This window comes from Embiotoca jacksoni, unplaced genomic scaffold (assembly GCF_022577435.1).
Source record: "Embiotoca jacksoni isolate LCO1_2020_lvr unplaced genomic scaffold, fEmbJac1.0.p SCAF_87, whole genome shotgun sequence".
Taxonomy (NCBI): domain Eukaryota; kingdom Metazoa; phylum Chordata; class Actinopteri; family Embiotocidae; genus Embiotoca; species Embiotoca jacksoni.
This window is the reverse complement of record NW_027185444.1, coordinates 643,784-670,502: the sequence shown is the minus strand read 5'-3', so window position 1 is coordinate 670,502 and position 26,719 is coordinate 643,784. Positions and strand designations below refer to the sequence as shown.

At 40.4% G+C, this 26,719-nt stretch overlaps 1 protein-coding gene across 1 annotated transcript; it reads right to left on the bottom strand.

Moving 5' to 3' along the window:
• Positions 1–275: 275 nt before the first annotated feature.
• On the bottom strand, positions 276–26,719 carry pcsk2 (proprotein convertase subtilisin/kexin type 2). The gene is made up of 12 exons (XM_069139922.1): positions 26,242–26,719; positions 24,357–24,461; positions 20,338–20,451; positions 19,771–19,879; positions 18,896–18,933; positions 14,760–14,836; positions 13,669–13,757; positions 12,912–13,087; positions 8,879–9,094; positions 7,030–7,130; positions 5,435–5,662; positions 276–1,317 (listed from the first exon to the last, which is right to left on the bottom strand). The coding sequence occupies exons 1-12, from the start codon at positions 26,422–26,424 to the stop codon at positions 828–830; spliced, it is 1,926 nt and encodes a 641-aa protein (XP_068996023.1). The 5' UTR covers positions 26,425–26,719; the 3' UTR covers positions 276–827.

The window sequence follows — 26,719 nt, the reverse complement described above, 5'->3', positions numbered from 1 at the left end:
TGAGGCATTTTCCCTTTATTGGACAGCACATTACAGAATGAAAGAAGTGTGGTGAAAGATTAAAACTGTGTATTTTACAGTTGGGTTGATTGCTTGCCAACAGGATGCTTTTTGTGCTCAGCTTTTTAGAGTATATTTTTTAGACAGAAAAAAATTCATCCTCCGTCCTTCTGTCTGACTCAAAATCTTTGTTTTTTTTTCCACTCAAATGCCAGAGAATAACATGCTACATTTACTCTGTATATTTGGTCATGTGTTCCAAATCACTCAACTGCTTTAATAAACAGCTTAATAGATTTATTATAGATTATATAATGAACTGATGACCACAGGCGGCAAAGTGAATTACACATTCTTTTCTTTGTTTATATAAACAGTGCATGTCACAAAAATATAAACAGAAAGAAATATCACTGCTCTGTTTGCAAGATATTAAACTTTAAGTAGAATGACACAGAAAATCCTTTACAGTCACAAACTGTACAGCAGTCGGCTGAAGAGAGGTGCAGGGCAGTTAAAGCAAGAGCATGAAACAGTGGCTTATATTTGGTTTATGTACAATCTAGTGTAAAAATTCAGGTGACTTTGCTTTCTCTATGTGGAACAGATTATAGAGGGTTACACTTTTATTATGATTGGATTACAGGAAACATTCATTGAAGGGGGCTAATTGAAACACTTGATTACAAAAAGCAGAGAGGTAGACAAAAGGGAGGATAACAAGAGACGGAGAAGAACTAAGGAGATGCAGATGCAGTGAAACAGAGCGAGACTTCAGAGAGGGAGATAAGAGAAAGTGAACAAATTGGCAACATGCAGATGGGATTTTAGTTGTTTTTACTCAACAAACTCTTCAGACTTCTCTCTACAGCCTCATCCAGCTCCTCCTCCAGCTCCTCCTTTTTGGACATGGCAAGTTTGGACTGATAATCACGCACTATCTGGTCTATATAAGGGGCACTTTGTGTTCCGTGTAGCATGAGAGTCCACTCCTTCAGGACCCCCCGCTGCGGCTCCTCGCCCTGAAAGCCCACCTCGAGGACCCAGGTCCCGCGGGGGTCCTCGCCCCAGGTGTGGGTGGTCATGAAGGGCCACTTGTCGAAACCCACCTTGGAGTCGTCGTCACGGGGCCTTCGGCTCAACAGTATGGACTTGGTGCCCATGGGTGAGGTCATGTTGATGTTGAGGTCTCCGCGGCGGCTGGCATTGACCGTGACAACCGCCTGAACGTGTTCCAGGTAGCGGACAAAGTTGTCCTTCCCCTGACAGGCTTCAGTGGTGATGGCCAGCACCACCTTGTTGCCAGACTGGATTTTACTGGAGAAGGAGAACCAGAGTCAACAAGTTAAAATGAAATGTCAGAGGGACAAGAAAAGTCAAATATCGGAGTTTAAAGCGAATAAAAAGTATTAAACAAGAAGAATAAAACAGATTATGGTGACAGAAAATGTTGCTGAGAATGAGAAAGCAGGTCAAATAACAACAGCTTTCTTCCTGTTCTTGTTTCAAAGTCCCAGTAAATACAGTACTTGACCTATTTTTTTCCTATAGAATCATCCAACCATGACAAAGAATGAGACCTCCTTTTGAACCTGCCTTCAAGTCACACAACAGCAGTGATGACTGTCATGTCTGCTTACTTTACTGTCTGATTTATCTTTTGTGGAGACAAAAATGCTTTGCTCTTTGGTCAACAATACACAACCACCTTTTGTACTTGGTGCCACGCACATTTTGTCACATAATGTTCAAGTTGTAACCAGTTCTGAAGGGATTTCTAATGCTTACTATCCAAATATCTTTCAGATTTTATAGTTTCTACATGTATTTAAAAAGGGAATCACACAATCTGAAGAATAGAAGGACATCTCACTTGGTGTTCTGTGCAACAGAAGGGAATCTTAAGTTAGTAATGATGCAAAACCGTCATCAAGCCAACATAGATAAGAAGTGCCCGGAATAAAAATGGGAACTTAAATTTATAATTCCGTGACCAGTGGCAACTACACCATCTACTGAAGACGACTCTGTGAAAAAGCATTAAATCAGCTCCTAAATAGACCTTAACAGGATTATTCAAACAATTTTTTTTTTTCAAGTGATAGATTTTTTAAACTTTAAAATTTTAAAACTAGTGAAAAGTCCAAGTCTAGTGTTCTCAGGGCCCAAGTTGCCATCCATTAAATGCATCCAATAGTCTCAACAGATATAAAACAGTAAATTGTCACATGTAGGAAGCTGGAAATTGAAAGTGTTTTACTAACTTTCTTTCTTCTTTTACTGATAAATGATCAAGTCTGAGCAATGTTTAATGGTGTACTGCCTATTAAATGGATTTGCACAGTAAAATAGTACTATCTACAACAAATATGCAGTTGAACTAATGAAAATGTGAGGCCTTTTTTTCAATAAACTGACTTCTGAATTCTGAAGTCGTTTTCATTGCACGAAAAGATTATCTTTCTTTTTTTCTTGTGACAATGAATTTATTCAGAACAGAGTGTAAATAGCAGGGTGGTGTGGGTATTGTTGTTTCTTTGTGGTTGGGAATACATACTGCTTTTCCATCCTTTTGAGTGATGGACAGAAACGGTGATAACACAGCAGGACAGGGGCGGTTGCTAAAGGCTGTGAAGAGCCTTAATAACATTATTAGAGGCTGACGCCTCATCACATGCGGTGGGAAATGGGGTTAGGGAAGGAGGAGGGCGGGGGTGACGGGAGGGTAAAAGGGACAAGACAAAGAAACCGTGCGGGAGAGACATGTGGAGCAGCAGTCAGTATGAAAAATGATTAATAGAGCACTATGCTGAGCACAGCAAGGTGAGTGCAGTGGTGAGCTGCTGAGGGCTGATGAAGAGAATTACTGTTCCCAGAAAAACAGAACATTTCATAGTGGGATTGTTGCACAGTAAGTTACACCCTACGTCACGTAATGAGACAGATATTAAACAATTCTTTCCAACATACAGTACATGGGTTGCGATGTGTAAAAAGAGTGCAAGGCTACGTGATTTTTCAATATTTTCACGAGCTTGAAATTTACGGTAAATGTTTTTCTTTTCATCATCATTCTCATTAAAAGTGTCAATATTGGGTTGGATTGAGATCATTAGTTTTCTAAGAATTTATGACTGCGAGTAGAAACAAATCTAGAAGTCCGTATGAGCTGTTTCGACCTACAGAAGGATCCTGTGTGCAGTAGTTGCACCGTTCCCATCAGATAATATGCAAGAGTAATTACAGCAGTCGGTCGTAGAGCGGGGAGAGGGATGCCTCTGAAGGGCAGGACCAGCGGAGATTAAAAACAACCCTACCTCATAGTGGGGCACTGTGTGTGCCAGCTCCACTGATAATGAGAAGTTCTCCTCCAGCTAAGTAAGCCGCAGCCAGCCAGAGCAGCTATCAGATCGGTGCAGAGCAGCGTGTTTGCGAGCATGGCTGTGTTGGTGTTTATTCCTTTTCTCTGGTGGTACACTATCATCAGAGGTGGGCTTGTTGTAATTATAGCTCTACCACAATACAGGCAGCAGAAGCCCTGCAGTGCTGCTGTGGAAACATTAAAGCTGATGAAAAATATGACACAGGCAGCGATACAGCTTTTTTAAAAGAGAGATGCTTCTGTTCTCTCCCATAAACAAAGCCGATACTCTAAATGATCAGGAAATGTGTAAAGTCACAACCTGTCTGCATAAGAGGGCAGGTCCTCTCCACCATTTCCACGTGATGTCCTTAGAGATGCAATAACAGCCGTGTGATGTTTTTTTTTAATTTTGTATCTGGCACGCCACCCAGGGCAGGAACACACACATACAGGGACACTTTCTCACCGTGTTGTCGTGACTGCGTCGTGTGTGGAGCACTGATTAGTGGCTAAAATAAGGAATTGGGGGTGTCGACAGTGGGAAAAAAAATACACAACCAGACTGTATTCTGTCTGCTTTTCTATCTTAACCCACACACTGACACTTTCACAATGCATGTTAAAGCAGGGGGGTTTCGGTTACACACATTTATACAAAAATACACACCTCCACCTGGAATTCCCTCCTGGCTGTCAGTAAGTCTAATAGACAGGGTTTCCAAGGCATGCCAAGCTGGGCCATTTGTGGTGCTCTAGTTAGAGCAAATGAGAAGGCTAGCCACAGGAAACCACCAGGCATCACACATTCGAGCTCAAAGCCTCAGGATATGATAGATGAATGGATAGCAGAGCCCTATGTGACATGCCCAGTAGGCACAGGGGGAAGAGAGGAAGAGGAGAATGGACAGGATGACAGGGGTGGCGGCTAAGAGCATCGAGGAGAAAGCGAAAACCAGGCTGTAGATGGGAGACATGCGGGGAGGGAGATAGGGTGATGCAAGGGGAGATACTGTGCTGACACAGGGAGGATAAGATGAGAGGAAGGACGTCTTAACTATAGCTGTATCTGTGAGAGATGAGGGCAGAGACTGAGATTCTTTTTTCAGAGCAGAGGCCAGACAGGCCTCAAAGCCCAAAGCTCTGATAGAGGCAGGTAATATTATTGCAATGGAGAAATATATATTGTTTATAATGATTAAAGGAATTCAAATGCCATAAAGAGTTATGTCGCCTTTTACCCACAAGCAGTTGATGTACTCACAATTAGACTAGGAACTCAATACTGTGACGTTTTGTATGTGACAAATGTCTCATGATGAGCATGTATTTTTCTGGAAAGATGCCTTATAACACATATGTGTCTTGTGTATATTAGGTCACTTAAAATGGTCCTCTTTTTTTCATTTTTTTTTCACCAAAAATGTTCAAATTAAATATTTAATGATGTCCTATTAAAACCCAGAAATAAAAAAATATGGGAATAGTTTACATTTAAAATGTTTATCAGGTTGAGAACTACTCCAGAAAAGTAAATTCTCATAGTTTGTGCACTGGGAGTGTAAAATCTCCTTATCACACTTTTTAAGTTACATACGGGGCAACAACTGGCTTCCAAACAAGTTTTCTTGATACAAAATCCACATAACAGCTCACCTCACACTCCAATTTAAAGCGAGCACAGAAATATAAGCCCAACTGAAACGCCATCACTTCAATTATCAGTTTCAGTCAAAACAAGACACTATATGACCGCTCAAAATCTTTTCAGAAATGTTTAGTTTGAGATACTCATATCTTAACCCACAAAAACTAACTGCGAGGATATTAGACATTCTCATTATACATCTACACGACCATCAGACCGACTGACGAGCTGATCTACTGTATGTCTTACAGGGTTGTATGGTAGACCCTCCCATTGCAGAGGTTTTATTGAATTAGGTCATATTAGGATTACCCAGTAATTAGATGAGTGTGACTCTTGCAAAAAAAAAAAACATGCAGTCTTTATATATAAATGCAGTGTGTTTAGTATATAAAAACTACAAAATTAGTAGAAAGGTGACTCACTGGGCTTCCTGAATGGATCCAGCTACACAGTGGAAACGCTCTGGCACAGTTTTCCATTCCTTGGCCATTTTTACCATGCCCCCAGCGTCCAGCACACCATAGCCAAACAGGTGGTTGAACTCGAGTCCCACGCCGTTCCTCCTCCACTGGTGGACTTCGTCATGGAGCTGGTTCCTCTTGGAGGTCAGGACTGACAGGTGCTGCATGTCTCTCCATGTCAGGTTCGGGCTGAGATTGACAAACAGTCACAGGAGAGTAAATACTGCGCTGTAGGTTAATCCAAGAGCGGGCTAACTGGAAAATTTAAACACTTGAAGCTTAGTTACAAATGGCAAAAACAAAGTAAAACAATAGTTTACAATAGTAAACATTCATAATTTGGCTTTAATTGAATGCTTTTAATTATCTAATCATTATCGTGTCTGTACTTTCAGGCACATAGCTGCCTTTGTGTGTGTCTCCCTCCATTATCTTGGCTCTGTGTATTGACAGCTTTGTTCTGACTGACTCACTGACTCCTGCTGTTGCATGGTTCAAGTGTGTTCGGGCAGTAAAAAGGCTTGTGGGTTATTTGCCACCGGACAGGGTGAGCATCCGCTCCTCCCAACACCAACATCATTATTGTGTGTGCAAAGCAAACAGTGTTTCTTTACACAACTCCACTCGCTGGTGTTAGTTAATGGCTAGAGAATCTTTTCAGCCTTTACTGTGAGAAATGAAGCGTCGGAGAGTGAGGAAAGGCTCTCCTCAAGGATTTGAGGAGCTGTAATTCTCCAGGTTTTAGATTTGTCATAGTCGTCTAATCATGTGTGGGCGGGTTTCCTTAAGTGGTGTATGTTTTTACAATTATTTTCTGATCCACAAGGAACAATCTGTTCGGATTTCATGAGGATTATAAAATAAACTTGTACCACAGTCTTTTGACAAGACTGAAACATCGGTGATCAAATCTTTGGTATCACAATTAGCATCTGGATAGCAATATTTTCCGTGTGCTGCGATGATAATGAAGAACTGCAGTCTGTTTCATGATCCAGCGCAATCGCTCTGCTACAAACATTTAGGAACTGCAGTAATAAATAAAACATAAGCGCTGAGCCCTCTTAACCGCATACAAACTGTATTTTATTGGCCTTGCACTGAGATATAAAGAGCACTGATCCAAATGGGATTTGCACCCTTGGTGCGAACACGTAGTCTGTGACGGTGGTGACGGAGTGAGTACAGTTTTATGGTTGTGATAAATAAGCAGTTCTGTGAAAAGTGGACACAAAGACTTGTGTTAGTTCAGACACAGAGAGAAAAGTAGAATGAAAGATCTGAGGATAGAGATGAAGAGGGGAAGTCAAAGACCTTATTGTGATATAAAAGCTCAAGGTTGAATTTAGATCGAAAAAGCAGCTCATAAATGAATAGTGTAAAAACCAATCAAAGATTATCCAGATTGAATGGATGAAATTATACCTTCTTCATCACACTTTCTTCAGCCGAGTGGAGTTGAATGAGGTAAACTAATTACGTCTTATACAGACAATCAATCTAGATCAATAATCACAATCATTGCAGGTCTGTGGAATGGGTAGCAGAGTACATACTTAGCCTCAAGAGCCAGGGCAAAGACACCGGCTGCCTCAGGAGCTGCTGCTGATGTTCCAGAGTGACGCAGCGTGCAGTTCCCATACAAATCCGTTGTGGCCTGAAATAACCAAATCACCATAAAAAAAACATTTAGTGATAGGGGCTGAACTTTTCTTTAATGTTTTAAATATTTTTTTAATGTTTCGTTCAGACCCGCGTCTTGTCTAAGAGAAGATAAAAAGCAATAACTCAAAGTATTATTACTGTAATATAATTGGTACAATTCATTTTGTCATTAATATAAGTTTTCAAGGCCTGTGAGATGACCTAATTCAAATTTAACCTTAATATGTTAATGATTTACAGTGATTATTGTAATGATAACTGCACAGTTTCGAAGCAATTTACAATGTAAAATATCTAATATTTATATAATATAAGCATTTTAAAGTTTAGGATCATGCCGACAATTAACATAAACTTCAGATATAAGTTTCAGAACAAAGACTGATGTGTGAATACACATAGGCAGAAGTTATGTTTATATTCACTGAATAAACATTTACTTATTTAATTTGGTACTTAATTGGAAATTATGACAGATTGACTGCAATTAGAAGGGGAGATCAATGGCTTTGTCAACAGCAAACCATAATTTGCATAATTACTCAAACACTGTTGCCCTTTTACACTTTATTCATAAGCCTGTTGGAGAATACTGGTCTATCTTTTCATTGTATGCGTGCATACTCCTGACATGGCATCAGTTTTAGGACCATTATTATTTTGTGTGTACTTGTTATCTCTGGGCTAACTTATCAAGAAACACAATGTGTAATACAATTACGCCGATGACACCCAACTATATATTCCCTTGTGCTCTGATGAACTGAGCCCTATTGACATGCTATTTGATTTTATCAAGGATGATGACAGCTGGATGTCTAGTAATTTTTTTCACAGTTGAGCAGTGACAAGATAGAAATCCTAATTATCGGGTTAAAGGCTGACAGACAGGACATGTCTTTTAAATTGTCACCACTGTCTCTGTAAAAAGTCACACAGGTCAGAAACCACGGCGTTATCCAGGACGCTGACTTCACTTTCCAGAGCCACAGTAGAGACCGAATTAAAACAAAGATTTTATCACTTAAGAAATATTGTGAAGGTTGGGTCTTTTAATCCCAGGAGGATCCTGAAAAACTCATCCAGCTGTCATTTGCAGTCGGCTATAACACGCTGCCCACAGGAATACCTAAAAAGTATCTCAATCGATTGTAGCATCTCCAGTATGCAGTTGCAGACATTTTAACTGAAATAGCTTAAATACAACCACATAACACATGTGCTGAGGTCGTTACACTGGTTTCCTGTAAATTTTTGAATTAATTCTTTTAAAATTTGAAAAGATATAAAAATATGTTTTTCCATTTCTCTTAATAACACATCCATAACACATAGATGCCGGGGTCAATACAGTGTGGTGAGTTCCCTGAGTGTCTAAAATGATGCATCTGGATGTCCATGAAATAAACAGGTAAGAGCTGTTCTTCCACCTTAGCCTTCATTTTTCACAACCAGACAGAAATTTCAGTGTAACAGGTTCTCAGGTTTTATCCCTGGTGTCATCCAATCTCCTGAAAGGCCTAGGATACACTGCCTGCTGGGTAGATGGAAAACAGGCTATTTACAATTTAACCTATGAATGAGGATATATGAAAGATGTAAAACATTAGAAACCAGCATGAAGTGATCTTTGAATTCTAAAAGACCAGAGATCAATTTCAAAACCATTAGAAAAAACATTTCAGATTATTTCTTTTTAATTCAACCTATATGGTATTCAATTAACACAAGCACACTCACAACGCCAGCCTCCGGGTTCCTCTTGCGCCCGTTGCTGAATGTAGATGCCAGGGTGGAGGAGCAGCTCTCATCATACAGGGCAGTGCGCCCATCATTGATGGCGGAGTTGATGGAGATTGTCCACATACTCGAGGCATAACCATCGCAGTTGCAGTCGTCATAGCTACCACCATCTCCTGATGCCCAGACATAGATGCTGCCTTTTCCTCCACGCCCCTAGAACATCATCATCATCATCATCATCATTATAATCCCAGTGAAGTGAAAATATGGCACAGTTCTGCTTATTGGAAGTGGGCTCTACATGAAATGAGAATTGGGAACGTGGGAATTTAACCTGACTGTAATTGTACAGTAGGCACCTGATTTATTAAAGGTTTGCGCGTGTAAAATCAATTGCAAACTTCACACCAGCTGCAAAAAAATTTCCAATCTGATTTACTAATGATGTGCAGTGAGGATTGCGTCTTTCAAATTCAGTGCAAAATACTGGGAGGGGAAATGCAAATAGATACATGTTGCACCCGCAATGATATTTACTAAACCTGACAGAAGAAATAGGAGAAGTGATTGCGTGTGTATTTTAGTACGGCTGAGGGTCATGTGTTCATCAGGTGAGCACATCAGGAGAGACGGCTGCTCTTATTGTGGTGAGAAGGAGACACAGGGAAACCAAAGAATACGAGGAGAAGGTAGTTTTAAACCCATGGAAACATTTTGGAAATAACATAGGCAAAGATTAATCAGACATCTCGTCTGTCCAGCGATGACATTTCTGAGTTATTGATTGAACTGAATGATGATTGGCAGCCAACAACAAGGAGGACCCACGCAATACCAGCAATTAAATTTCTTACGACTCAGCATTGTCCTGCCTCTTGGTCATTCCAGTGTATCGCTACGGGGATATCGTTAGTCAGGTGTGCTGTCCTTGGTCCTGAATGCAATATCCCACAGAATTCACAGGTAGGTTTCATAAGGTTCCCACTGAATGAAACCAGGTCAGCTGCTCATCACAGAAAGAGCTGGACCTGCTGATCAGTGTTCATTAGAGGCATCTCATCCACCGTCGCCTAATATCTTGCCATCTTCTCATATTTTCATTTTTTTTAATCTTTTTTTTGCCTACAGCATTGACTTCCTGGCTGATGATCTCCCATATAGCATTTTGTTCTTCCTATATTAATATTTATTCATTTCAGTGGGGTCACATTTCCTTTTGTGGTTGTTCTATTAGAACGGCTAGAATCACTTTAGCACACGCAAATATCTCATTTAAATAGAGCGATTTGCACCTGATATCAAACACGCAACTATTCTTACTAAATCACCCGCAAAACGGTTGCAAAATAAATGTGCAAACTTTTGGAATAAACACGCAATTTAGTACTATTTATTTGCGATCTTAGTCAGTCAGGCCCTCGGTGTCAATGTTTGCTATTGTCTTTAAAGCCCTTAATGATTGGGCTCTTCTGCACATTTCTGAATTGCTCACTGCCTACAATCTGATCAGACCTCTCTCGTGACCAGGTGGTGGCTTTTCAATTGTTCCTGGAATCATTTCATTTAGTCATTTTGGTCCCACTCTCTGGAACAAACAGTAAAATCACACACTGCCTAATGAGATCTGTCACCACTGTGTTCACAAACACAAGATAAATAATTGTTTAGGCTGATGAAGAGCTACTGGATCTACATGTGTCCTTTGGGCGGATGCAGGGTTTCTTGTCTTTTGGCAAGTGGGAATATTATTTTATTGTATTTTTTGTGAGGGAGAAAGAAAGATCCGGGGAAAACTGGCAGACAGTAAAAGAGTTCTAAACTGATTGACAGGGTCCTGCTCATTATAAATAAAATCAATTTCTTTTCATGTCCAGATAAGACAAAAAAAAATATCTGCTTTTATTTTTCTCCATGCAATGCAAGTATTTTATGGTACCAGCCAGCCAGCCAGCCGGCCAGCCTGTTTTACTTGTAAACTACAATATATTATAGCAAAAACACTAACCATGATACAGGAACACAGCAATACTATTAAAGAAAAAAATAAAACAGAACTTATATGGTTGTGGTCACAAAAACCACAAAAAGTATTCAATGAAATCTTAAATTCTATTTCAAAAGGAGCAGAAAACCCAGAGACACACAGGCATTTTTTTGCTCTATCTGTTCGATTTATCTTTTTCCTTACAGTAGGTTAATAGGCTTGCAGTAGTCGAGGCAGACAAAATGATAGCATTTTATGTCTTTAGTTGAACCTCATTATTGTGCAAAGGAGCATAATGCCTTCTTTAAATTCAAACGCACAGTAAAATGTAATCTTTGTTACTGATAGAGTGCCTTGAAACGTGAAACAACTGACTGTGGCTTCACGCAGAGAGCATCCTCTTCACCAAATGCTGCACCTGTTTCTACAAAAGGCCCACAGAACAAAGGATCAAGTGGAGGAGTAGTGGCACCTCCTTCCCTTCACGATGCCTATTTATGTCTCTATTTGAATTGCAAAAAGAGGTTTCAGCATCGTTGAGCTCACCTATGTGCTTTGGGCCTTCTGCGTTCTGCGTCCTCCCCAATCCAAACAAAGTACTCTAATTTTTCTCAGCACACAGTTATTTTTTTTCCATTAAAGCCACACTGTCCTACTCAGTTGTTAATATGACATAATGTGCTCCTTAATTTTAAATGCTTCCTTTCATGCACAGTGCCCATCATGTTCAACCTACACACAGCAGCTTATATAAGCAATCATTAGAATCTGAGTGGCAGATAGCGGAGTGGCTGCTTGATTAGTTGTGTACATGGTCAGCGATTACAGTGAGCTTTGCTCCTCCTCACCCTGCCCGGGACAGGGGTCATTTCAGACCAGCATACACCTGCCCGCTAACAGCGCATGATGATTAATCAAGCAAGTAATTGGCAGTGGCACTGTTAGCATGCATGGCAACTCTGTGTGTGGGTGTGTTCACGCGAAATGGACTGCCCTTCATCCAGAGGTCCAAGATCTAAACCCTGTTGGCAGGTTTTGGAAAGTTTTCACCTTGTTAAGTGTCCTTGAGCGCAACAGAGAACAGAATGTGTAATCAGCCATGGTATAAAAAAAAAAAAAATACTATGGAGTGCTGCGGAGCGGAGTTAAAAGTAGTGTCACACATTTGGGATACGAGGACTATGAGGAATGACTGCCTGATAAACTGTCATTAAGATCAATGTCAACGCAGAACTAAAAGACACCTGTGAAGACCTTTTCATTTTTGTCCCCAAAGGGCAATATGATTTAGTGACTTCAGTCAAACGAGAAGAAAACAAAAGACATGAGCTATGCCAACGGCTACAGCACCGAGCCTATTTGAGCTACAAGCTAACATCGGCCCGCTCACATGCTCGTAAAAACAATGTTGTGATGTTAAGCAGGTATAATATCTTATGGGTTTCCCATATTCGTTTTGTACATTAGCTTGCTAACATTAACTAATTTGCACAAAACATATTTGAGTATAATGGGAATGTCTTGAACGTATCATAAACCCCTTGGAAATTGAGAACTAGACCTTACCGAAGTGGTACATGAAAATCTATTGTATCACCAACGTTATACCAACTTTATTTCATGGTGATACCACAGGAAAAGTCAGGGGATCGACAAAGTCACTGGAATCCACCCTTTTGGTACCGTGAATGTATTCAAATGTTTATCCATTCAATAGTTGCTGCAATATTTCAGTCTCTATTGAAGTGGTGGTCGGACAGAGCGACATTTTTTTTCTAAAACATCTATGGACTGAAATGAGAGGAAACCAGGGAACAGGTTCATCCCATTTGCAGTTTCCAATGCCACATTATATATTTCCAAAAACCAAAATCGCTGCGGCAATAGCAGACTTCATATTCCCTGTAGTTCCACCTGAAGGGAGTTAAAAACCTTCATCCTGATGGAAGCATATTATTCTCATACTGTGAAGGGTGACTTGGCACAAATGGCACACTTCCACATTACTGTGAAACTCTCAGCACAGCAGGTGCGGCGCTGCTTTACCTTGTTGACGCCATCAGCCATAGCCTGCAGTGTGAGCTCTCGGGGACCGTCCACTGTCTTGCCGTCATCAGTCGGTCCCCAACTGGCGCTGTAGATGTCAATAACCTGGGGCATGTGGCTGATGGATGATGCCTCGATGATATCAGTCATGAAGGGCTGGTCCAACATTCTGATACCTGAAAGAGCAACATTCTGGCTACAATTGGCTAAAACCAGTTTCGTTCCAGCAAGACGGTAGCTAAAACTGGAGATTAAAGAAAGTGCACAGCTGCAATATGTTTAATGTGAAGACAGAAGAATACATCCCGTCTATGCTTCCAAACTGTTTACAATGGCAACAAAAAGTGATGTCAACTTTGTAGCAGCACATAAATCAGGATTTCAATACTGATTTTCTTATTTCTACTGTGTTACTCCCAGAGCACATTTCAAGAAAAATCGATATGAAACAGAAACATAGAGCTGTCTGGATTAATGATGTTGTCCTGTTGCTGTGTGACTCTAACTGACTTCTTCAGTAATTTGCAGTGGGTCTGTGGGCAGAGCTGCACCATTAAACCATGCTTCAACAATGCACCGTTCTTCCACAACAACCTATATTTTATATGAGATGCACTCGGTATTTCCCTCTGTGAATAACCCTCATCAGACCTCTGATCCTTTCATCATATCATAATCAAGGCTGCAATTTAATATTGATGTATTCTCATTGCTATTCCTCTCACTGTCCAAACTGCAGGTTAAATATGACACACACCTGCCACCTTGGAGTTGTAGGCGACTCCCACACCGCAGATGTTGTTGTTGGCTGCCGCAGAAACCTCTCCAGCACATCGTGTGCCATGACTGGTGACAGAAAAAAAGCACACAAAAATAAATACTTAAAGGATTTGCATGAATTTACATGAATTTGCAATGGATATATTGTGGGTTACGTCTGAACTACGATTTCCCAGATTAAATGTAACCTCTATTATTGTTGACTTTGTGTCTGACTTGAATGAGGACATTGATGACAGGAGTGACTCTTTTCTTTTTATCCATAAATACATAAAAATGTTCAGAAACCCCAAAATTCTGTCACCTGTAAAACATTTGCTTGAGGACAGGGAACAACATCTCCATTTATTTATCCATCAATCATCTGAGTCCGACTGAATATGTTTGCCAATATCAGTGTTTTGTGTTCAACATGTGATGTGTGTCTATCTCTCCATCCCTTCGCTCCCCACAGGGACACTGCAGAAAGTCAATCCCTCTTTCCCAGCATGCTTTGCTACAGACAGGCAGCTATTTATAACAACCAGCTGATTAGCCAGTGAGTATTGCCCGACAGTCAGCAACTGCTACACTGCTATACCCAAAAACTCCCCTCTCAGTCCAACACACAGATGCGAATAGACGTGCAGATACGTCTCAGCAGATGGAGGAGGAGGAGAGGTGGAGGGAGAATATATATATTTCTCTTTGTGACTGGGCTCGACATGTGCTGTAGTGGCAGTGGATCACCCGGTGGGATTGGGAGATGGCAGGCAGATAAGGCATTATCAGACAAAAGGTCACCACTATGTGCACTCGTCTCTTAGAGGGGACTAGACTTGTGCCAGTCCTTGTTTAGCCGCCTCATCTCTTCCAAGTGAGCAGGTAAAAATAGGTATGGTGTTTTCTATTGTCCTGTGTTGGACAACAGCTCTGTTTATACTGCACCATTATGTCTTAATGGAACTATGCGGACAGAAAATCAATAAAGGAGAGCTGCCAGAGTCCAGGGAGTGCCCACACATGTGCACACAAAGACACACTGAGTATGTGTATGTATAAACAAGGGGTTGTCTGGGCGAGCTTTACCTGTTGAACCAGTCATCTGTGTAGCGTGGAAATGGGAATGGGTCATTGCTGCTGAAGTCGTAGCTGGCATCGGCATTCTGAAAGGACCAAATGGATGCATTTACAAAAACAACAACATCGAGACAGAAAAACAACAGGAGAAAAAGCAGATAGGAGCATTTCACGGGGAAGTGCTGACCTTATCACAGTCTGCTCTGTCAACTGGATGCACCAGTTGGGTGATTTTAATATCTGCCAAAACATAGCGTGTTTGTATGGAAGTTTATTAGGTACACTGGCCCCATGTATAATGGAATAGTTGGATATTTGGGGAAATATACTTATTTACTTTCTGGCTCAGGGTTAGATGGGAAGCAACCGCTTAGGTCAGCTTAGAGTGATGATGGGAAATAAGGAGAACAAAAACCTGAGCGCACAATCTTTATCAGCAGATCTGCTAATGTATTGAATCCAATTTTTAGAGGCTTTGGTTTGAATTTCATTGTGTTATACTGTGAGGTGTTTATAATATTTAGTCTATCTTTCAAAACAGGTTAGAAATAAGACCACAACAGCACCACAAACCACTGCCTCCAAAGGTAAACTCAACATTGAACATTAAAGTAGGACCTATTGCAGGACAGCAAAGTATAATACTGCATTAGTTTTAACAAGCTGTTCCTAATAAACTGACTTCTCAGTGCAGACACATTAACATTGATTTTAACACCTTGATGCAATACTTAACTATGAATCTTTACTCTGCGGCAGTACTAGAATAAACTGTGGTCACAGTGGGGATTTCAAGCTGAGAAAATAATGGCCCAATCACTGCCAGCATTTAATTCCACATGGCCAAAAGTAATAGGATGGGAACGAACAGCAGCGGAAACGCAAGAGAAAGAAGACGCAGGAGACACAAATCTGCCAGCGAGACATTAATACAGTCAACATAATTATCGGAATAGCCATGTCTGGAGGACACACACACACAGTAAGATTGTACAGACATCCTTGGGGAAAGTGTTGCACTTATTGCTCCTGCTGTAACACACTTTGAAGGCTCATTAAGGCCACTGCAGCCTGCTGTAATCTCTCTTTAACTTGTCACTCATGTCACTTGGAGGCTGTCCTTTTTTGTTGTGTGTACCCAGTTACAGGTGCTTTATGTGGTCATAAGAACAGAGAAGCCACAGCCATGTTCATTAGTCATAGGACTAAATACATCAGATCAGTCATGGAGGCTGTTTCCACACTGCGGCCCTGACAGCCTGTGTGGACCGGCATTTAGAGGAGATGACTCAGTCAGCAACACAGAGAGAAGGCAACTGACAAAAGCTTACTGACCAAATGGAGAAACACTGTAATTATCACGATGCGGAGCAGGTAACTAGAGGAAAGTAGAAATGCTTGCAGCGACTGGGGTTATGTGATGAAGTGCCCATGGAGACAGGTTTAAAGCTCTGTAATTGTTAAAAGAGGAGTGGTGATAAATAGAAGGATACATGTCTTCTAAACTATTTCTGTCTGTTGTGACTACTCCTTAGCTTGCTTCTTCTTTCTTTTGTCTGCCAGTAAAACAGTACAAAAATCAAATAAAATGAGCACATGGCACAACAAAACCAGTGAAATCTAAAAATTGGCTCTATAACATTATCAATATTCAGAACAAAATATTACAGACTACAGAACATGTCGCTCCTAAATAGATTTTTCGCTCACGTCAGAAGCAGAGCTGTGTTTTGTTCTTTCTTTTTTATTAAATGAAGTGAAAAGTGCTAAGCCCAGGTAAGAAATAACACTGGGGCATGTCCATGAATCACTTCAGGCTCATATCTCCGGCTATCAATCAGACTCTACTCATGGTGTCCTGGGTCAGACTAATGGATTGTGCCAAACTAGCCTCAGCCACCTCAGAAACCCTTGATTCTTTACCATCCTCATAATAAGTATGTATTTCTGTGTTCTTTTTTCCAAGACTAAAAAGGCAAAAGTATCAAACATATATACTGTACGGTGATAATGAAGGGAACTTAACACACCAAAAATGTCCTTATGTATGCCTCTCACTGCCATTTATCATGGTTCGTTGATAGCGCTACTCTTGAAAAATTAGCTGTGAACATCATGGTCAAAGAATATCATGTTATGAAGTACAAATATGCATAAAGTCCATGTAGAGAAGAGGTTGGGATTGGTTTGTTGGCACAAACCCAGGACTTTCACCAAGGAAATTAGTGTCTGAGTCCATGATGGCAAACGTCAATGTGGATTTCTTAGGTAACTTAAGTAAGCACCTATATCAATGTTCCTCTCTTAACCCTAATCAAGTAGTTTCAGTGCTTAAAATTATCAAATGTTTTTTTAGACCCTAACTCTAACCTAGTGGAGCCTAACCCTAACCTAGTAGAGTCCAACCCTAACCTAGTGGAGCCTAACCCTAACCTAGTAGAGTCCAACCCTAACCTAGTGGAGCCTAATCCTAACCTAGTGGAGTCTGACCCTAACCGAGTAGAGTCTAACCCTAATCTAGTGGAGCCTAACCCTAACCTAGTGGAGTCTAACCCTAACCTAGTGGAGTCTAACCCGAACCTAGTGGACCCTAATCCTAACCTAGTGGAGTCTAACCCTAACCTAGCAGAGTCTAACCCTAACCTAGTAGAGTCTAACCCTAAATTAGTGAAGTCTAACCTTAATCTAGCAGAGTCTAACCCTAACCTAGTGGAGTCTAGCCCTAATCTAGTGGAGTCTAACCCTACCCTAGTAGTTTTGCCTAAAACTAACCAAACAGTGACTGTGTCACATTTAACCCAAACCACAATATTTTCCTAACTCTAATCATGTAGTTTTTATTGCATAAAACATCATAATTGTCTTCACAACAATGATATACAGCAAACATATTTTAAAGTACTAGCTAGCTAATAGCTACTGGCATTTGCAGATACATGTGCCATGAAATTGACCAACTACATTAGACATTTCTCATCTCAGGACACAGACAGTCTCAGTTAATTCACCGTGTCAAAATGTATCTTATAAACTGTTGCAACATGATCATCACCCCAAATGGCAAATCTTGAAAAACAAACACACAATCCAATGCCCTCGCATGAGCCAACATTTTGGTTATTCAAAGCAGATGCACACAAAGATCTACCTCACAACCAATTTAATCTGAACTGAAAGATGTGATGAACCCAAAATGATATTTCATGCGATTCTTTTTGTTTTTATTCAGATGCTGGTAGGAGGTATCTCTGGGTCCGCAAAACACCATGACAACGGTAACAAAACAGGATTACACAGGATACACAGTGTCACTGTCTCTAGCACAAACACACACACTTTAGATCTATGCACAGCATGATCCATCAATCCAGTGGAGCATGCTCCTGCATCACCACAGCTGATGTTGCGTGTTATTTTTGGGCTACAGCTCATCTCTGTTCACAGGCAAGAACATGCAAAGGCAGGAAAACATGGTGGTAAGGGTACAGATACATGACAGGAAAAAAAACACACTTGCAAACCATATTTAAAAGCTATACAAATAGTGCACTTGAGCTAAAGCAGAAAAGGAGTGCACTATTTCAGGATTATCTCCCAAACTACTGGTGTTTTTTCATAAAAGACATAATAAAAATATGAAACTTATTGCCAAGCGGGGGTGTTTTAAAACTGACAAAGCCCTTTAGGTTGTCTGAAGAAGGTTTGCATTTGCACATCCCCAAGAAGACAGCATAATGTAGTCACACTGACGAAACTGCAAACGTTAAGAGTGAAATCAAGCTAAACCTTCTGCAATCCCTCTTGTCCTTTAAGGTTTTATCAGTATTCTGGAGATAGAGCATCACATTATGCAGCGCCAACTACCCTGGCATTATCTCTGCTTGTGACAGATCGGCCTGCCATTGTGCCTGCCACAGTGCAGTGTGCATTAACATTAAACAGCTTGGCTGGCCGTCTGCCTGTCCTCCAGGAATACAAGGAGACTCGGCAGCCATGAAGGCAACTTGGAAAGCACCTGCCACTGCCAATGACAAACCCACGAACACGAAGCCCATGAAATCCACCACCTGAAGCCCTGTTTCACTTATTAACGTCACTTCAAAGAAAAGTAGAAAGTATAAAATTAAATAATCCTTGCTACTCACATAATTTGATGCCAAGTCTGGATGTAGATAGTCGATACCTGAAATGTTAATAAGTGAAATGATTAAGCACAAGGGGACGAGCATAATAGAGGATAGCATGACTTCAAGTGTCTCGTTGCTATAAAACTATAGCTTCACATTGGTTTGGTTTTGTTACAAATAACCGGTAAATAATTTTATTCTGACAAAAATGAAATAATGAATTGACAGACATAAAATTTACTTGTCAAAAATCATGTAAGTCAATTATCCACAATGTCTGAGTCCGCCTTTTCAAATTGGATGATTTACTATTTTTTTCTTGTTATATCAAAATAAAATAATAAATATCATCGTATTTTATACAGGAAATTTGAGTTTGCCACCTCAGGCTTAATTAACTGCCTAATCATAGTTCCAGCATATTCCAGCATCATGGACCAATCTGAGCTGTGATGGTAATCAGCAAATAGTAACAAATAAAGTTTATTATTAACTCCATATTTGGTCATTTTAATTTTAGTGTTATACAGAGAGGATTAATGCTTCAAGTCATGTTTAAAAATGGAAAAGTTGATAAGTTTGCAAAGTTTTTACAGTTAAAAACATGTTTTTTTTAATTGCACGGGGACGTGTAGCTTTTGGAAAACTTGTTCAGTATAATTTGTAGTGACCTTAAATATGTTCTCAATCAACCTGAACTAATAAACAAATCCATCCTATCAGTGGTCACCATACATATTCTAGAAAGCAACCCATTGTTACAATGCATTGTTTTGTTAATTAAACTGTTATGAACAAGGTAATTAATGAATTCAGTGTGGTGGATGTACACAAGTATAATTAAGTGCTTTTAAACAGTGCTCAAGGGTACAAAGCGGAGACTTTACACTCACCGTCATCCATGATTGCGATGGTAACTCCTTTGCCTGTGTAGCCCAGTTGCCAAGCTTCAGCCACATTAAGATCTAGCCCTGGGGTCCCGTCGGCCTGGCCGGTGTTTATCTAATCACTCACACAATATGGAGAACATCCATGACTCACGGCACCCAGGTGAGCCACCATTAGAGAAATTAGTCAACGTGGAGGATGTGCGTACGAGCGGGAAGGAGAGGTTATGGATAAGGAGTGTTTGGAGGTGGGAGAGTGAAGGTGAAAGGAAGGGGAAGTAAATGTCAGCGATACGGCGCATTCATTTGACACGCCAGATGAATGGAAGCAAGCTTGCCGCAGCATAAAAGTCATGCTTGCCAGTTAGGGTGAACAAGAGGGGAAGAAACTAGGCAGCATGAATGCAGAGCTGAGGTGGCACGGTATTGGCCAGGCTAATTTGAGAATGAATAACAGTGTTGATACAGAAAGTCATGGGGAATATGCCTGGCCTCTGAGTAATTAAGGTGGAAGATGTGGGTTGGTGCAAAAGGTCAGGCAGCATGCAGACAGCTAGTTGGCTGATTACTCACCAGATACCACTGTTTGGTGAATAGAGGGTCACTCATGTTGACTTCAATATCATTGATATTTCGGTAGCCTCGCTTCTGACGACTAAAACCGTCTTGCTCGAAGACATTCTTTACCTGGGGAAGAAAGCAAAGGAAAGGATGTTTCAAGTCAACAATAAGCACACGAAACATTTTATAATCATACAAGAGTCAAATTAAAGCCAGGCACACGTGATGCCTATGATGGAACAAATATGGAAAACTATAAACAGCATTTTTTATGAGGGTTGAGATGTTGCCGCGTTTCTCTGTGCACATGCAATCAGAAAACCCAGCTGTGCTCTACTGTAACATGAAGGCAGATCATCATGTAAATCAAATGGGCTGTTTTTTTCTCTCCTAATAATCGGAGCTGCAGCTGCTTCCAAACTCACCTGCTCATATAAGATGGAGCTTTTCTTTCTTTCCAGTATGCTCAAAAGCAACAGTAATTACACTCCCAAACACGTATGTCTTTCTCTGAATCATCAAAGAAACCGAGGCGGATGAACAGCTGTGTTTTGGATTACAATGCTTCCTGAAAGCTGCCACAATACCATTTAAAAAGCACAAGAAGATAATATATAAAAGAGCACATAAATGATGAGGCTAAATAACTTAGAGGACATTTAGGTGCTTGATTGGCTGGTGGCTTTGACAGTGATGTTGTATGTATGTAAATCAAGTTGCAAAACACTCCCAATATTTCATAGCCTTCATCGCTGTCACTAGTTGTGACGACAGCAACAATGAATGGCAGCCCATTAATTCAGCTGTTCTAATTCTATTCAATAGCTACCTTCACACATTTGGAAAAACTGAGGAGGTTAAGGAGAGGTAAAGGAGGGACGAGCCACTTTATTAAAGTCTGAGAAAAGCCTGAGCTTAAGTTCTCAGTTTGACATTTATTACCAACATTCAGCTTTTCACCAAAATGTCCAGGACAATGATCTCATTTGAAGCTTTATCTCTTTATCTTTATGGGTTATTGTGTGTGAATAGTGGAATTTCCATACATAAGATTGTCAACACTACAAATAAATAGTCCATACCTTAAATGCCTCATTGACAAATGTTCATTTCAATTAATTTTTTACCTGAATTATTTATGCCAACTATAAAAAGAGCAAATGTATTTTTCCCTGTTTCAAAGCTGCGTTTTGAAAATGGGTTCCTGGGTAAATTTTCCTCTTATGCTTACCCTTAGCAAATTCACTCGAGTGTGACTCAGAGAAACAGGCATTGTCTGATGTGTTTACCACCGCAGATAAGAGAGCGAAGCAGCACTTAAGATGTCCCTCTAAAATGGCCAAAGCCTATTCATCCAGATCGGTCTTTTATGGTATACTCTAAGCAATCAGGAAGCACACACACTGTAAATCACAGCGTTAGCGAGTCCTTTAAAAGACAAGTCACGGCTGAAAAAATAAAAGCACTTTATTTTCACATGTATCTTCTGTAAAATGGTGACCATAATTTTACTAATTCACCTTTGTTTTGGCCTCATATTACATTTGTCATCACTTAATTTCATTCATATTCAGCGGGAAACTACCAGCACTTTCTATATTATCCCTGCACCTCCCCCCACCACCCACCCGATTCCCCTTCTCTCCATCCATCATCAATTTAGTCCATCACTTGGCAGGAGAGCTGGTATTTCCCTTGAGACAGCATGTCATGCTGCCCACTCATAACATCAAACAGTGCCCATGCACCACCATCACTGTCCGCCTTTGCCCACTGCCTGCTCACTCACTAACGCTTCAGTTCACTTCAAAATCCAAGAGCTGTGCTGCCTCTCTCTTTTCTCCGTGTCCTCATTTCCCTCCTGGCTTTTAAATGCACGTGTATTTCAGGGTCAGGAGGAAGCTGCTTATTCATTTATTACATTTTCGACCTGTTTGTTTGCTTCGCTGCCACTTCCTAGTAGCTTTTTAATGCATTTGTCTCATAAAAACAATAAGGAGCCATGGATGGATGAATGGATCAATGGATGGATGGATTTGGTGAAGGCACGGATGTGTGGATGAGTATATGTCTTATTAAGACTCGAGATGTAAAAGGGCAAGACAGGACAAGGACAAGGAAGCACAGGGAAAGATACTAAGGAGAGGCACAAGGAAACGACTGTGGGTGAGTCAGAAGTGGGTCAACATGCTCCACTAATAGAGTCCAGGAAAGAACAGGGCTCCTGGGACACCATCCAATTCACTCAATGCCGCCACTCAATATTTTTTTAAGTATGTTAAATAAGTGTGTAATGCATCCTTTAAATTCGCTGAAGACTTTAACAGACTATTGCAAAATGCCACTCTTTTTCAACCATTAGAATAACTGAAGTTTTTTTGCATATGACTTTTCTTATAAATGTTCAGCTGCAACAAACTAGTTCCTTTCTTTATGACAGAACTACACTTGTACAGCTGAGATGTCCATTGTTGACATGTCAGCTGTACAGGGAGAAATGTAAAGAATGAGGAACAGGCCACATTAAACGAAACCAGCTGACCTTGTACATTCCAGAGATGCCCAACAATCGATAGCTGGAGTGTCACATAAGAACATGTCAAGCATCTGATTAAAGCCCAACATCTGGAATGTAGACCTACCCATGTCCGTGCTGTCTCACTTCCTTTCGCTGTATTAGCTCGGTGGAGTGGCTCGCATTTATTTTCATTAGCACCTCTCACAACCGCAATTAGAGAGGTTAGTTGATTGTCTACAGCAGGACCACCACCCTCACCGTGTGCAACGGTGGACAGAGCTTAACGCACAGAGCTCAGCACAGAGTCAAACTGTTGGAGTTAGATAAGAGCGTAAAGACACAGCAAATCTTTTAATTTTATATCAGGAAGAACAGCTGACACAATTTGTCAACTTATCAATGAGTCGAGTAACATGAGATTAATCTAACAGCTACTTCAAGTTTCAATGATTATTGGTTCCATTGTTTCAAGTGCAAGAATTTCTGCTGCTTTTCTTTGACTTTTATTTCAGTAATTAATTGTTGGGATTTTTTTTTTACAGAACATGATTACACCAAATGATTTCTGATTAATAAAAAAAAAATTAAAAAATTCAACAGATTGTTGGTAATGACAATAATTCATAGTCACAGTCCTGTTATGGCAGTAAAGCAAGTAATAATGAATCATGTATTAATACCTGTCACTTCATCCACATCCCAAAATATACCATGGCAAATATCTTATTACAGCCTATATAACTTAAATGTCTTTGGACAGAGTAGCAACATGTTACAGCAAAGCTTTTCAAATCTTTACTATGATGTCATTATCCAGAAAAAAAATTTGATCATTTACAAATGTACTATCACTTCCGCATCAAGTGGAACTGGAACATAGGAAAAACATTCAAAGCAATATTTTGAAAATATGTACTAAAGCTATAAAAGAGAGTTCTATTGAGTGATTTAGAGCTGGATACTGAATTAGTGGTATTCCACCAGGTTTTGAGTTTCCCAGTCATTTTTTTCACAAGACCAGACAGAAAGACAGTCAGAAAGCACCAAGGATCTTAGGCTGTGATGCAGTTTATTATAGTATTAGTTTATATCACCAGCATTGTTATAAGGACTGGGATTTCTTGTTGACATTTGCTGGCTGCTGTAACTACACATAATAAAGATCCAAACTAGATGTGAAGACCAGTGATTTTGTCTTTGTAGTAGCTTCAATAATTCAGTAGTTTCAGTTTGATTAAATGAAGAACATTATGCACTTGTTTATATTAGTTGTAGGAACTTCTCATGTCCTATATTTATAAAGTGGCTGTTGATGAAATGTAGCCTATCCCAAAATGTGTCACTTTGGTGTTTTCAGTAGCTATGATAAATATCTTTACCTCTGCTAACTAAGTTGTCCAGCTTTCTTAGAGGTAAAGCCTTGATTTAGGATGTTATTCCACATGGATACTAGCCTGAAAATATTCATTCGATTGCAAACTGAATGGGAAGCCATACTTATGTCAATACTTACCCTTCTGTCTTTTTGGAGCCGCTGTCTGCTGCGAGCACTGCGTTTGCTCCGCCTCTTTGAAGTGTCCTGAGGATAGAAGTGAAAGAGCCCTTCTCCAAAGGGAAGCTAGGTAAAGAAGAAAAATAAAACAAGAGAATAATCAGGGGCAGAAACAGAGATGAGAAGAAACACAGAGGCAGCAATCTAAAGGGTGAATGGGAAATCCAAATACAATAGATCATAAATGGAGAAGGACAGCAGGTCATCTTCCACAGGGGCATTGATTCCCTGGCTTTCACGGTGGGTCTATTTTAAGGCACTGAGAACAGTGCTGGAATCAACCATATTAAATCACAAGGGCAGAGAAATGAGATGCATCATGCAGAGCTTTCCCTCCAGCGCTGTGCATAGATTAAAGACTCCCTTATGCTTCAGTAAAAGCCAGGGTGCAGGTCAACCCTCAAAATAAACGCTTTCAGATGTGCCTGTCAGATCTAATGTGAAAATGTAATACTTATGGGAGAATGAAGATTATTCTCATCTTCAACTAGTTCAACCATTGTGGCTTAAAAAATATACTAAAGCTCCTGTATACGATGCAAATAACAAAATGCAAAGCAATTTCTCTTTAATATTGTCCGATCGAGGGTCCCTTTTTTTAGTTGAATCTCCCATTGTATGTGTGCCCCAGTTCTCTGCTCCAGTCTACTTAATTAAGCAACAAAAAAAAGAGATAATTCAAATAACATTGTTTAATGGCGCATATCCCATTAAGACAAATATAGCCGCAGATTACATAACCTGCAAGGCAGTAGATGGCGGAGATGATCTAGTGCCTACAAGAAACCGAACAAGCAATCACAGAACCGGTGATGCTGCACAACCACCACACAGATATCACATTATGATGACTTACAAATTTAAATATTTGTTTTAATTTTGTATTATTCATTATTGTGGAGGTAAAAAAAAAAAAAAAAAAAAAAAATCCTCATTCAGAGCAGCGTAGACACCTCTCTGTTCACCGTTATGCCTCGCTGACTCTGGCTCCAGCCAATTTCACACACATTTATTTTGACATGTGACAAGGAACACACATTGTCAGGGTATTATTTCCATTGGCCTGCCATAAACGGCTTGTTATTTTTGACATGCAGTGAGGTGCATTTGTGAGCGTACTTAATAAGATGTATTGTCTCAGGTGAGTTAAATGCCAAATCTGTGGGGAAGGCCATGTATGTCAATGCCCTATGTGCAAGGGATAGAGAAAGATGTGTTTATAAAATGTAAGAGGACATTTTATTTAAGTGTTATCCTTTAAAAAAAAAAAAAAAAAAGAAATCAGGTAATTGAATAATAATAAACGTATCTATCAATGGAAATCAGAGATCAAATTTACAAAGGGGAAATCTATCTAACTGTAAATGATGAGGTCAAACCATAACTTCAGGTAGTGAGAGAAACCCTTGCTGATGTAATGCTTTATCTGTTTTTTCTTAAAGAGCATCTCTGTCACAGATGACTGCAGGGCTCTTCCTTTGCGTTTCAAAACATAATTTAATTTGGCCCATAGGCCAGTGGGCAACCTACTAGCCAGGGCCTGCAGATTACTGGAATGACGTCATCAAATTAAGAAAAAGTGGAATGAAGTCAAACCAAAAGAAAACCTGAAGAAGCCTCTTAATATCTTCTCCAATGGACAGCTTGTGATACTAAATAGCCTACAGTAGGCTATGTCTGACTATACGGATGAGGAAGGCTAGAAAGGTGGCCAAACACGTATAAATATTTTATGTAAACATTTGACGTGCAGTTACAAATAATGTATTCATGATTTGTTTACTCAAGAGACCAAATGAGCTTATACTGCCGGCAATGCGTGACAATCTTATCAGAGCATCCCTACCTTCCGGGCACTCTGGAACCCATGTTGTGTTGCAAGTTGGTGCGCCTCATCCTGTGCGTCCTCATGCAACTGAACCAGGAGATGGTCCGTTAAGACTCCTTCTGCAGCCTGCGTCGCAAGGAGCAGCGCGTTCAGCAGCACCATAAATCCCACGGCTGTCCCATGTCGGGGAGATCCACGCATCGTGTCTGGCTTGTGTCAGTCCGCCTGTCTGCCTGCCCGTCGGAGTGAAATCAGTGTGCGGGATGCTCCTCGTTAGAGATGGAAGGAGGAGGACGAAGAGGAGAATGTGAAAAGGGGGTCGAATCAAAGCTTTTGCGGACGCATCTCCTCGTCGTCAGCTGATGAGACCACTGGAAGTTGTATTTCACCGAGGTGTAGCCGCTTTGGCCGTGTGCTTCGAGTGGGGCGGTTTTGTGTTGTGGATCCAAACCTGCATCCTCAGCTTTCTATCTCTCCACCTCCTCCTCCTCTCATC

Coding starts and splice junctions, on each gene's coding strand:
- pcsk2 (XM_069139922.1), bottom strand. CDS start 26,424: ATGCGTGGATCTCCCCGACATGGGACAGCCGTGGGATTTATGGTGCTG. Junction 20,452..24,356: donor GGCTCCAAAAAGACAGAAGG/GTAAGTATTGAC, acceptor TTTCTTCCCCAG/GTAAAGAATGTCTTCGAGCA. Junction 19,880..20,337: donor TCACCAAACAGTGGTATCTG/GTGAGTAATCAG, acceptor GTGAGTGATTAG/ATAAACACCGGCCAGGCCGA.